The sequence below is a fragment of the Loxodonta africana genome, chromosome 3 (assembly GCF_030014295.1).
Source record: "Loxodonta africana isolate mLoxAfr1 chromosome 3, mLoxAfr1.hap2, whole genome shotgun sequence".
In the NCBI taxonomy this organism is placed as follows: Eukaryota; Metazoa; Chordata; class Mammalia; order Proboscidea; family Elephantidae; genus Loxodonta; species Loxodonta africana.
This window is the reverse complement of record NC_087344.1, coordinates 87,781,120-87,795,107: the sequence shown is the minus strand read 5'-3', so window position 1 is coordinate 87,795,107 and position 13,988 is coordinate 87,781,120. Positions and strand designations below refer to the sequence as shown.

General features: G+C 37.4%; 1 protein-coding gene across 1 annotated transcript in view; it reads right to left on the bottom strand.

Moving 5' to 3' along the window:
• ELAVL4 (ELAV like RNA binding protein 4) overlaps window positions 1–2,437 on the bottom strand; it is a 102,294-nt gene extending 99,857 nt beyond the window's left edge. Inside the window, exon 1 of the mRNA XM_010591295.3 lies at window positions 2,249–2,437. Coding sequence (XP_010589597.1) covers window positions 2,249–2,365 — 117 coding nt within the window. The 5' untranslated portion in view covers window positions 2,366–2,437. The remainder of the gene's footprint in view (window positions 1–2,248) is intronic.
• Between the last annotated feature and the right edge of the window lie 11,551 nt (window positions 2,438–13,988).

Here is a 13,988-nt window from a genome sequence, read left to right as displayed (position 1 = left end):
TCAATGGTGGGAGTGTCCTCTCTTTCCCACGTCCTGAGGGCTGCACCATCCCACCCCTCAGATGGAGGGCTTTTCCCAGCATAGAATATTTTCAGCCACCTTATCTTTCTCGACAGTTGCTTTCTAGCGAAATGCATATTTAATGATCTGCCTCTAGGCTTAAAGATACAACAAAAGCACTTTAAAGCTCTAATACATCTACATTTTAACTTTATTTCCCAATATTGCTGGGTTTTAGTAAGTAATGCTCCTCCTGCAGCTAACATTAGCCAATGTTTCAAAAAGAAGTAAGTTTGAGATTTGCAATTGCTCTGTGAACTAGATTCACAGAAGTTGGCTTTGGAAAACTATTTCCTAGTAAACAAAAAGGAAAAAAAGTGGAGGTAGGGCTGTGGGGGTCAGCTGTCAGCCTCTACCTTTCTGCCTTTTGTCTTAGTTTTTCAAAACAGAGAATGATGAATGATTTATTTAAATGAAATTATTTCTCACCTTGGATAGGGACATGATTTGATTGTTTAAAAAATCCACTAAAATACATTTCCCTTTACTTATCCTACTGCTACAGAGAAAGGTAAAGCACACTTTGACAACAGCCTCATAATCTGAACAGAAGGTTCGCCTTGCTTAACTGAGTGATTCTGCTTCTCTCCTTCAAAGGATGCCTTTTCCTCCCCTTTGGCCTCTTAAAAAACTTTCAAAAAGACATAATTATTAAGTGTATGATGATATACAGTTTGTCTGCCTATGTTATACATTTCATAACCTCTTATGCTACCAAGCCTTCACAGGACATGTTTTGTTCTGGTTTGGGTTTAAAAAGTGGCTTACCTAAGGAGTTGATGCTTTACAACTACCCAAAAGGCCACAACTTATCTCTATTTATTTAGTTCATAGTTTAATCAATTTGTTTCCCAAAATATACAGAGGTAACAAATATTACTAAAGACACAATTCAATATAATATTTGCTCTTCGGCTGAAATTGGCAGTGAGACAGGATTAGGTAAAGTAGAAATAAATACAGGCTGAAAAATATGCTACACTTCTGGGCTTCAAGGTTCAAGAATAAATGGGTCTGAAAAATTATTAGAAAAGAAAATAACCTTTAAATTAAAAAAAATTAAATCTGTTTTTTCTCCAACCTACTATTCCATGAACACACACGTACACACACATATACACACACTTAAAAATATACAGATACACCATGAAATGTGCTGGGTACACTGCATGAACTATTAGACCTCAATAAAAATAAGTCCAGCTATTATAAATGAAAATACATGTAATAGAAAAGTAGAAATGTTAAAAATATAACCGCTTCAAAGGGGAACATTACTGAATTAAGTAAACTTTTAAAATAATTTTCTTTTTAACAAATGTACAGAGTCCTATAAGTCAGTAGTTCTATAGATCTGTTGTGCTGTGTACTAAGGATGAATTCACAGGTTAAGTGTTGTAAATGGCTCAACATATGTACACAAGGCAAGTACATGTGCCCCAAGTCAACAACAGAAACTCTTGAGTGCAATCTCACCAATATCAAAATATTGTGAAAAGTAAGTATTAACACAATGCTGACAAACACACAAATAAAACAGCTCACTTGGAACAAAATGTTTACTCTGTATTTCTCCGGAGGTTGGTAAAAATAAAAGATATAATTAAAAAAAAATCCTTTTTTTCCTTCCATCCTTCCTAACCTCAGCACACTTAGTGAGCTGTAAATTAACATTAGATACATGAAAAGATATTCTGGCCCCTTTTCCGAAATAGTAATTGTATATTACAGTATAAATAATTAGCTGTTTTTTGCTAGGCTAAAAAATCCATGTACTTAGTATATTGATCACTTCTGCAAAAACCTCCACTCTAAAGTCTTTTAACGGAATCCTCAAACAAACACACAAATGTCCTCAGAGGCCTTTTCTCTAAAGACAAAGGCAGAATCCTATTGTTGGGAAAAGTCAACCTTATTATCGCATTTCCAATAGTACCATTCATCTTTCAGAGTGAGGGGCTGACCGCTACATCAGCGGTGTGACATTTGTAAAGCAACAGATTCTCAATATATGATCTCAAGAATCAGGCAGGCGAGTCTCCCAGTCACACATGATTTTTTTTCTTTTTTTTTCCACCACAATCCTCCACCACCACAGAAAGAAACTTGTTTCACTCAAGCAGCTAAGGCAACCTAAAAATGATATCCCAGAGCTGTGGGGCTGCCAGCGCCACTGTATTCCTCTTACCATAAATGAGCAGTTTCTTGACTCATTAATAACAATTTCCCTTAAAAGAAGTAATCTCATATCAGTCAGCCCCTCGCCACCATGCATGCATCCCAAAGGTTGCAGATATCTCAGCATCAGTCGCCGGCAGCCAGCTTTCCCATACAGAGTCCAGATGGACTGTACCAGAAGCCAATTCAGCGTTAATAACTACCTACTCCGCGCAGTGGAAGAAGCCTTACGTGGCACAATGGGCTAGGAAACAGCAGCCGGCTGAAACTGCAAATAAAAGAGACAACCAAATTGTCCAAAACACTGAAAGGAAAGAACAGAAATGGAAGCGTGAACTGTATTTCTTTGACTTCCATGAGGAAAAAAATGAATCCTTCATAAACATGGAAAAAAAAAAATGAAGGGGGGGGGGACAAAACAGATGCTGCCCAGAAAAAAGTGACAAAATATTACCTCATTATTTAACAAAGCAGCATTAAGCGTCCTGCTGATTTTAAACATCTTGCCACAGATTTTGTTTTAAGAGAAACAGAAAGAATCCTTTTCAAAGCACTCCGTCTGCAAAGGGTTCTTCAATTTTCTTGCGCGCCACAGAACAGTCAATATATTATTTCCCTAGAGTTCACACATTAAAACCTCTAGTCAGTGAGCTGAATTTTCCCCTTATCTCACACACAGTAGACTCCTGTTATATGCACTGCTCTCTTCGCAAGAGCCGCCTGCCCCAAACATGGCTGGTGTTTAAACTACTCTTTAAAGTAACAGTTCACTACATAACCACCAGGTGGGTAGAGTGCACAGATTCAAATGTACTATCTTAAAAGATTGTTTTTTTTTTTAGCCCCTTGGAATTGCTTTTGGGTGTAGGATGTGACATGAGAAACGCCAGCATCCTCACAGACAAGATTGTCTCTCACTGTAGCTTGTCAAAATAAATAAATAAAATTCCTCCTCCTGTCTTATAGCAAGGAAACAAAACACCACAACCAATTCTAATAAGAACTGTGAAGAATAAAACACAAACAAGTTTTGTTTCATTCAGCGAATGACGAACAGGAAAATCCAATCAACACAGTGCAAGGAGGAAAACCAAAAACTCCATGGAAAAGGTTTCCTTTAGCAAAAAGACAAAAATAATCGCGCACATGTGATGAAAACCCAATTCAGAAGTGCATATATGGATGTAACATATACAAGATGGAGGCAAGAGTTTAAGAGTACAACTTTTTTTTCTGAGCAAAACATTAGGTTAATTTGGTGTCTTTCATGAGAAGGAAATAACTAAAAAGCTTAAAGTAAAAATACTAAAAAAAAAATCTTAAGCATCTTTTTTTAAAAAAAACACAATTATATGAATAGTTATAAACAGCCACAAGAGCAAACAATCACATATCTCTACTCAGTGCTATTCTTTTCCCTACGACCTGCCCTGACACAGAACATTTCTTATACTACTTGGGATGTGTAGTTAACTTGGTGTCTCCTTTGTACCACTCTATTCCAATTAATCTGCAACTCTGCCAGGAATAAATAGGATGCCCCAGGTTGAAAATGATTGGGGGGGGGGTGGGGACAGTGTTAAAAGGATATAGAACCACGTGGACAAAAATAAAATATATCACTTATATTGCCGTATGGCCTGATTTTAAGGAGAGTCTTATTACTTACAAAGCATGCATGCACCATTCTATGTTCTCGTGTGTCTAAAACAGAAACCAGCCCACACAGATACCCTGGATTTTGTTCCCTTGGCTGGACAGAATCAAAGCCCTGGAACTTCCACATCCTCTCGCAAACACTGATGTCGATGCGAGTTATTTTTCCAGCTCATCTAGGCAACACTTAGCCACAGACAACAGAGACCGTCTCCTTCATCTTTAAGTCAAGGCTGCATCACTTAATGCCATTTAACCTCCTCGCATATATTAAGTTTCAAGTGACAATTTCTAACTGGGGAGTGAGAAGGAGGAGTTGCTCTCATCAAATTCTGGTTGTAAGAAATAAGCTAATTTGTACACTCACCATATGTCTTAAACACTAATTAAAAAATGTCACTTTCTTCAAACATTAAAATGTAATCGGCCTAGTAAATAAAATATTTTTGCTTTTTCTTGCCTTGGCGATAATTTAAAGAGTGTTTATCTCAAGGTAACCTCTCTATTTTGATTACCAAGGGAGACTTTTGATTTGAAAAGGGAAAAAAGAGATACTGGGGGACAGGGGGAGTGAGAAGAGGAAACTACTGCTGTAGGTAGCTGCACAAAGGAAAACAAGAAAAGAGCGTTTTAAGGACCCATAGTCTTGTTACCCTAAGGCAAATCCAGCCAATCAATACCTCCTATTGACGGTCTACCATCTGCCATGCTACCCAGCGATGTGGCTAAACAGACCTGTTCCATATGACCGTAGCCGGCTCATTTTCAGTCGATTAGGGCAGTTCCAGAGCATTCACGTGCAACAGCACAAAACTCCAAGTCAGACTGAGCCTCTCTCTCTACATCGGTTCCTCCGAGCACAGCTGCAGACCTTTTTCTCCTATCTCGGGCGTCTGGATTACCTCTTCTCGCCCCTCAATTGAATTAGCAAAATGGGGTGGAAAGGTAGAGTGAGAAGATACTCACATATCCACACACATACATAGATAATTGCTGGCCCTTCTTCACTGTCATGCAGAAATCAGGAATTCCTTGTGCTTTGCCCTAATATGATTATGGCACACCATTTAAGTAGCGTCATCAGTGAGTAGGACCTGACATTTTCCCGTGGTTTAATTTCTTTTTATCCTCTAGCTTGTTCTTTGAAAAATAAACTGCTGGCATTTCTTCTTTGAGAGAAAATACAATCAGCCCACCCAGACAATGGTCTACTATATATTTAAAGGTGTTTGATAAAATGTAAAGTTTTATTTTCTTTTATTGTATTACTATGTCGATTTTTGTCTTTCTTTTTTTTAAAAGAAACATTAAATTATATTTTACAGGAAAATGCAAACATACCACAGAGACAAGAAAGATACACCAGACAGATATGAAGGAGTCTACCAGAAGGATCAGAAATTCACTGCTGATGTTCTCTTTGAGATATATGACCCAACTGCATGATGCCTTTCTCCTTCCTAAGCAGTTTCATGTAACACAGATTGAGGGAAAGAGCTAGAAGAATGCTACTGTAGAGGGGAAAATGTGATAAATGGATGTCTAGTCCAGTTAAATCACTGAGCTCACCTGTGCAGGTAAACTGACCTAAGGGTAGGTTTACACTTGGTCTTCCCATTTTCTTTCCATACTCTTAAGCCTTAGGCTAGAAAAGCAGCTGGGTTTCCTTCCAGAATCAACATACGTTTTTTTCCAAATATGTCTGTGACCATACTTTTAAAGCACCAATGTGTCTTTCTGAGAAAGAAAATTAAAAGCACAGGAAAACTGCCTTACTTACAAAATTCTAAAACAGGTAAATGCACATTTATCTAAGCAATCTAATTTACGTGGAGTCACTACTGGAGTTTTCACTGATATAGTCTACCCCACAGCCCAAGAAAACTCAGCAGGGTCAATGTGAAAACACACAGGGATTTCTGAAGATCCCTGCATCAAGGGATCTAGGGCCTTTTCATTTCAGTTCAGATGAGCTTTACCAAAAATAAACAAACAAACAGCAAATAAATACTAATTTTTACAAATTTAAGGCCACTGAACAGATGAAGTGTGTATGAGGTAGCTATTCATACCACTAGAGTATACAGTACATAATTAACTTAATAACAGTTTTGAAAAGAATTCAATATGGAGGTTTGAAAAATTCTAGACTCATTTACAATTCTGTAACTACCAATACAGGAACAGATATATTGTAAAAGGCAAGGAAGGTATATAACTGTGGAAGAAGGAGGAGGAGGGGAAGGAAAAGGAGAAGGAAAAGAGGGGAGGGAAGAGAAGAAGAAATAAAGAAATAACTGGATTTATGAAGTGCGAGTAAAAAATGCTATCTTGTGCTGAGAGTCTGCTGTATACCAAACATTGCACTAGGTACTTGACGTGCACAATCTCACTCGACACCACAGTAGTGACAAGTGCTATAACTAAGCATGCTTCTAGAAAGGAGTTTTTTCATCTACAAGTAAGTTGTCTCCACCACTTCACAGGAGAATACGTTTAGTAAATACTTGTTGAATTAATGAGAAACAGACTAACAAAGGAAAGCGAGGGTGGAAAAAAAGGCATGTACAATTTTGTCTCAACTTAAAATAACTGAGAGATTTCTTTATGACATCCTTCTAGTTAGGTATGTTCACAAGATGCATCTCATTTCATCATGATGACCAGGATGTATATTTGGAATGGAGGGAGATACAAAGGATTAAAGCAGGAAAGCAAAACATCCTAGAAGGCAAGATGACTACCTGATTGATTTGTAAGTGTTCCCTACCCCCGCGCTCTACTCCTCTTCAAGATTTGGTAAAACTCTTTACGTAAAGTAGCTACTCAGCAGACAATGGTTAAATGTACTCAGCCCCTATAACACAGGGTCTGGCTCCAGGAAGCACTCAGTGTTTGGGAAATGAATGAATAAATAGTCCCACGCATCACCACCTCAAATACTGTCCCAAGGACCATTTCATTCTTTTCAACCAGGGGTCGCTGAACACCTCCATAAGGGAAAATGATATGTTCGGGTCCCTAAGCCTCAGCTTCTCATCTGTAAAATGGGCACAATAATACTTCCCTTGAGGTTTGTTGCTGGGATTAAGAGATGTAGGCTTGATGGAGACAGCATTCTAAATGGTAGCTATTATTATTAATGTGGAGACTAAAAAAAGAATGCCTGAATTAGTACCTAGCTTTAAGATAATTCAGTCTTGTTGAGGATGATAAGACACAAAAACTCTCGAAACAATTAGAGAATAATAAGACAATAATGACTAAGGAAGGCTGAATGGTTTGTTCCAGTTCTAATCACAAATGGCTACTTCAGATAAACGTTCACTTGGTCTTGAGGGCAGAGCTCAGTGCTAAATTCCTGGTGTGAAGAATAAAAAGAAATACAAGTCATAATCACCACCTTCAAGGAATTTACAACCTGGCTTTCTTTTTATGCATGAATCCTAACAGTGTAAGGAAGAATGTAAAAAGAATAGTTTCAAAACAGTGACATAAACAGACATATGTACATTGATATTCATTGCAGTGCCATTCACAATACCCGAAATGTGAAAACAACCTCAATGTCCATCAGTAGATGAATGGATTAAAAAAAAGAGATATATATGTACAATGGAATATTATTCAGCTATTAAGAAAAATGAAGTTCTCATACATGCTACAACATGGATGAACCTTGAAAAAAGTATGTGAAGTGAAGTTAGCCAATCCACAAAAGGACAAATATTGTATGATCTCACTCATATGAAATAGCTATAATAGTCATTTGCATGTGTATAGAGATCAGAGTTTAACAGTGGTTACTAGGAGTGGGTGGGAGGGAACCAGAAAGGGGAAGTCATTGTTTAGGAAGCATCAAGTTCCTGTTTATGGTGATGGGAATTTGGCAATGGATATTGATGATGGTTGTACAACATGATTAATGTAATTGATGGCGCTAAATCGTACATGTGAAAAACAGTAAAAAAAATTATTAAACACTTAAAAAATTATTTGTGGTGTTGGCAAAGAATATTGAATATACCACGGACTGCCAGAAAAATGAACAAGTCTGTCTTGGAAGAAATACAAGAGTGCTCCTTGAAAGCGAGGATGGTGAGACTTCATCTCACATACTTTGGACATGTGATCAGGAGGGAACAATTCCCGAAGAAGGACAATGGACTTAGTAGATGGTCAGCAAAAAAGAGAAAGACCCTCGACAAGATGGATTGACACAGTGGCTGTAATGATGGGCTCAAGCATAAGAACGATTGTGACGATGGCGCAGGACCAGGCAATGTTTCATTCTGTTGTACCTAGGGTCGCTATGAGTTGGGACTGACTCGAAGGCACCTAAGAACAACAGTTGATGGTGAGGATACCATCTAGAATCGTGGGAGAAGACTTCATGGGAGAATTTGGAACTGAAGCTAGGCTTGAAGGATAATAAATTTGGCTAGGAAAATGCACGGTATTTCATATAATAACAAAAGAAGGAGGGAGGGGAGAATGGGAAACGGAGGTTGACTGCAAGCTCATCCTAGTTGGACGGCAGTACTTGTTCATAGGTCTCCTCCTAGGTCTACTATGAATCTATTCCAGCAGCTTTCATTATCTAAAGCTATAAACAGTAGGATATGATGATATGACTGTGGGAGGGCAGACCTCTTATTCAGTAAGTACTTTTATAAAAGGCAAAGGAAATAATATTTATTGAGCATGCACTATGTGTCAAACATGGCACTAGGTGCTTTGCCTACAAGTCTCATTTAATTTCACAACTCTGAGATTTCTAATAAGGAAGCTAAGGATTAGAGATTTTAAGGAATTTGCTCAAGATCCCACAGTAAGGGGCACATTTAGGTTCCAAATTTATATGTGCCCAACCACAGTCCACATTCTTTTCACTATAACATACTACCTTCTATAGAAAAGTGGAGATCTGAAGAAATTCAAGTCTTATTATAGATGTCATTCTATTGTCAGCAACTAACATTCAGAGTAATGTCTTTGATGTCTGCTGACATATAAAATGATAACCAAAAAAACCAAGCTAATCTACACCTGCAATTTCAGTATTTTGCCACCAGGTGATGACAGAACTCTTGCACTATGAGAATTACAAGTGTCACATTTTGCCTGCTATCATTTTGTGGGTGTGGCATTCCCCCTCTTACCCCAGAAGTAGAAGAGAGGGTGCCTGATCTTCAGATGCAATCTTCTACTAAAGCCCCAACACACGAATCTTATATTTTCAAAATCTTATTTATCAAAAATTCAACTGCGAGCATAATTCTAAATGTAATCAACTTTCAAACAATTCTATTACAGTTCGTAGTCAGCGAATTATAAGTCATTGTTACTTTCACATTGTACTAGATTAGCTTGGAGGGTAGAAACTGTATGCTCTTTGCCTTATAATCCCAGCATGTAGAATAGCAGTATCTGGAACATAGTGGGCACTCAATAAAAGAACATAAATTATTGATTTCAAATATTTAAGAAAAACTTTTAAACCAAATGTTTAGGGCACAATTATTTGGTACTTTATGCACTAATACATAACTTTCCTTATTGGGTCACCTATAAAGTTGGGTTATTATAAAAAGCCCTTTCCTGGGCTGGTCATCAGCAGAAGCAGTTAATTAGCACGCAAGGCACAGCTGCTTTTCCCTCAGTGGCCAGGTACATCCCTTCTGCCTCAGTCAGGGATAGTCCCCGTTCATTATAAGCCCTGCCCTGCTCAGAAGCCTGGTTTACCTTTCCAATCTTCTTATGCCCACAAAGGTTGTTTCCTTCCTCTGTGGGAGGTGAAGAAAAAATGTGAGAAACAAGAGACGCATGCTGCATAACTGTCAGAAAAAGGCAACTCTCCACTTGACCCTTTTTAGTTCTTCTCTCTGATGCTGAAGCTGGGGGAACGATTTAACTACTTTTAAGCAGAAGAGTAAAGTTACGCATTAGTGCTGAGTAGCTCATTTCCCTTAGCAACCCCTTAGCAACAGCAGCTTCAAGTTCAAAATACCTCTTTGAAAAGGATCACATTCTTAACAAGGATGAGAGTTTTTTGTTTTTTTTTTTTAATGTAAGGCTTTTGAACAGAAGTTTTAACATTACAACCCCCAAACCCTTGTAGACTACAAATACCTATTTCCTTTAGGTTATCATGTTGTAACTATCGTAACGCTGAGCTCTGTGAAATTTCAGTCCCTGGAAAAGCCCTGGTAGCACTCTGAAATTATTCACAAATACATAACTTTTTTGTTTTTCATCAAGTCATCTTTAATCCTAGATTATCATAGATAGAAATTACACTTTAGTTCTTTTAAAAAGATTAGTGATACTCATCTCACTATTCAGTTTACTCCTTACTGAGGAGAGTAAATAACAAAAATCACAGTTTTTCAAACGTATGTCAGGGTTTTACAAACTGTTACATATAACCTAAAGTTCTGTGGACTGTTGAAAAATACAAAAAAGAATTTCAGCTCTCCCCCAACCTGATACTTACTGATTTCACTATTTGATATCTACCTCGCCCGTTCCATTATTCTTAAAATGAATCCTGGGATAATCAAACAATCATCATATTCGTTCATTTTGCATTTTCAGTGAAATGAAAATGCTTGCAAAAGGTTTTGCTTGCCTTCAAAAATCCAATGAATGTAAGGTGTGTGTGTGATACATATTTTGCATATCATGAAAACTTCCTCTTTATCAAAAATTCTGAAACTCTTATGGCATCTTACAGATCCCACAACTCAAATAATGCACAAATTCCTGCTTGAAGTTTGCTCTTTGTTATCAGTTAGCACATGTGTACCCTGGGGCACAAAGAAACAAACCACACAAGGACTTAGAACAGTAATCTCAATGGCATCTTCACTGTTAAAATTTTAATATTGAATAATGCTACACCATCTTTATGTGCCAATTCTAATACATGGGTAGCTAAAGACAATTTTTTTCTCCCTATATTCTTTTCTTGATATCATTAGATAGCCAAACTAAGCCATCTATGTAACATAAAGTTTTATACATTTCCATGTGTAAGAGTATCACTGGAGAATATGCCCAGCGCAGTGGCTCTTATACACAGTAGGTACTCCACCTGTTTTTGTGAGAGAAAGAGCCATTTTAAATCATTAGGAAATTCATGTGGGAAGCCAGGAGACCTCAAGGCCAGTTCTATCTCTGCTACCAATATTTCTATGACCTTGAGCAAATCACTTCTCTTATCCATACCACAATCTTCTTATGTAAATAAGAAATGAAACTGGATGATTTCTATGTCTCTGCCAGCTCTAATATGTCAGTCTATAAACAAATCATTTTTAATTAGCAAACAAAATTTTCAGTGTCTTAGTCATCTAGTGCTGCTATAACAGAAATACCGTAAGTGGATGGCTTTAACAAAGAGAAATTTATTTCCTCACAATAAAGCAGGCTAAAAGCCCAAATTCAGGGTGTCAGCTCCAGGGGAAAGCTTTCTCTCTCTGTTGGCCTTCTCATCAATCTCCCCCCCACCAACAGGAGCTTCTCCATTGTGCCTGTGTACCATAGTTTGTTTATCCGTTCATCTGTTGATGGGCATCTAGGTTGTTTCCATCTTTTTGCTGTTGTGAACAATGCTGCAATGAACATGGATGTTCACAGGTCTATTCGTGTGACTACTCTTATTTCTCTAGGATATATTCCTAGGCGTAGGATTGCTGGATCATATGATATTTCTATTTCTAGCTTTCTAAGGAAGTACCATATCGTTTTTCAAAATGGTTGTATCATTTTGCCTTCCCACCAGCAGTGCAAAGAGTTCCGATTTCCCTGCAGCCTCTCCTACATTTGTTATTTCTTGTTTTTTTTTTTTGATTTGTGCCATTAATGCTGGGTGAGATGGTATCTCATTGTGGTTTTGATTTGCATTTCTTAGTGAGCATGAGCGTTTCCTCATGTGTCTGTTGGCTGCTCGAATGTCTTCTTTGGTGAAGTGTCTGTTCATTTCCTTTGGCCGTTTTTTAATTGTATTATTTGTCTTTTTGTTGTAGAGGTGTTGGATTTTCTTGTAGATTTTAGAGATTAGACCTTTGTCTGATTTGTAATAGCCAAAAATTTTTCCCCGTCTCGAGGTCGTCTTTTTATTCTTCTGGTGAAGTCTTTTGAAGAGCTTAAGTGTTTAATTTTTAGAAGATCCCAGTTATCTAGCTTATCCTCTGGAGTTTTTGTGTTGTCGGTCATGGTTTGTATTCTGTTAATGCCATGTATTAGGGCCTCTAGCATTGATCCTATTTTATCTTCTATGAACTTCATAGTTTTTGGCTCTATATTTAGGTCTTTGATCTATTTTGAATTAGTTTTTGTATATGGTGTGAGATATGGGTCCTGTTTCATTTTTTTGCAGAGGGACATCCAGTTTTGCCAGCATCATTTGTTAAAAAGACTGTCTTTTCCCCATTCGATGGACTTTGGGTCCTTGTCGAAGATCAGGTGACCCTAGGTGGATGGATTTACATCTAGGTTCTCAGTTCTGTTCCATTGGTCAATGTACATGCTGTTGTATCAGTACCAGACTGTTTTGACTACTGTAGCTGTAAAGTAGGTTCTGAAGCCAGGTAGTGCAAGTCTTCCTACTTTATGCTTCTTCTTCAATAGTGCTTTACTTATTCAGGGCTTCTTCCCTTTCCAGATAAAGTTAACAATAAGTTTTTCCATCTCTTTAAAGAATGTTATTGGTATCTGATTGGGATTGCATTGTATTTGCAAATCACTTTGGGCAGAATTGTCATTTTCACGATGTTGAGTCTACCTATCCATGAGAATGGTATGTTTTTCCATTTCTGTAGATCTCTTCTGGTTTCTCGAAGTAGTGCTTTGTAGTTTTCTTTGTATAGGTCTTTTACATTTCTGGTTAGATTTAGTCCTAAGTATTTTTTTTTTTTTTAGTGGCTATTATAAATGGTATTGTTTTCCTGATTTCCTTTTCATCACTCTTTTTATTGGTGTATAAGGACCCAACTGATTTTTGTATGCTTATCTTGTATCCTGCTACTGTACTGAATCTTTCTATTAGTTCCAGTAGTTTTCTTGTGGAGCCTTTTGGGTTTTCTATGTAAAGTATCATATCATCTGGAAATATGGACAGCTTAACTTCTTCATTACCAATTTGGATGCCCATATTTCTTTTTCTTGCTTTGTTGCTCTAGCTAGGACTTCCAGCACAGTATTAAATAGGAGTGGTGATAAAGGGCATCTTTGTCTTGTTCCTCTTCTCAAGGTCAATCTTTTCAGCCTCTCTCCATTGAGAATGACGTTAACCATTGGTTTTGCATAGACGCCCTTTATTATGTTGAGAAACTTCCCTTCTGTACCTATTTTATTGAGAGTTTTTATCAGGAATGGATGTTGGTCTTTGTTGAATGTGTTTTCTGTGTCAACTGAGATGATCATGTGATTCTTTTCTTTTATTTATGCGGTGAATTATGTTGATTGATTTTCTAATGTTGAACCATCCTTGCATACTTGGAATGAATCCTACTTGGTTGTGGTGTATTTTTTTTTTTTTAATATGATGCTGAATTCTATTGGCTAGAATTTTGTTGAGAATTTTTGCATCTATATTCATGAAAGATATTGGTCTGTTATTTTCTTTCTTTTTGTGGTGTCTTTGCCTGGTTTTGGTATCAGGGTTATTCTGGCTTCATAGAATGAATTTGGAAGTATTGCTTTCTTTTGCACCTTCTGAAATAGTTTGAGTAGTACTGGCATAAGCTCTCCTCCGAATGTTTCGTAGAACTCTCCAGTGAAGCCATCTGGGCCAGGGCTTTTTTTGGGGGGGGGGGAGTTTTTTTTATTACCTTTTCAATCTCTTTTCTTATCATGGGTCTGTTCAGATTTTCAACTTGATTTTTGTTAGTTTGGGTAGGTAGTGCATTTCTAGAAATATGTCCATTTCCTCTAGGTTTTCAAATTTGTTGGAGTATAGTTTTTCATAATACTCTGTTATGATGCTTTTTATTTCAGTTGGGTCTGTTGTAATGTACCCCATTTCATTTCCTATTTGGGTTACTCACATCCTCTCCTGCTTTTCTTTTGTCAATTTGGCCAGTGGTTTG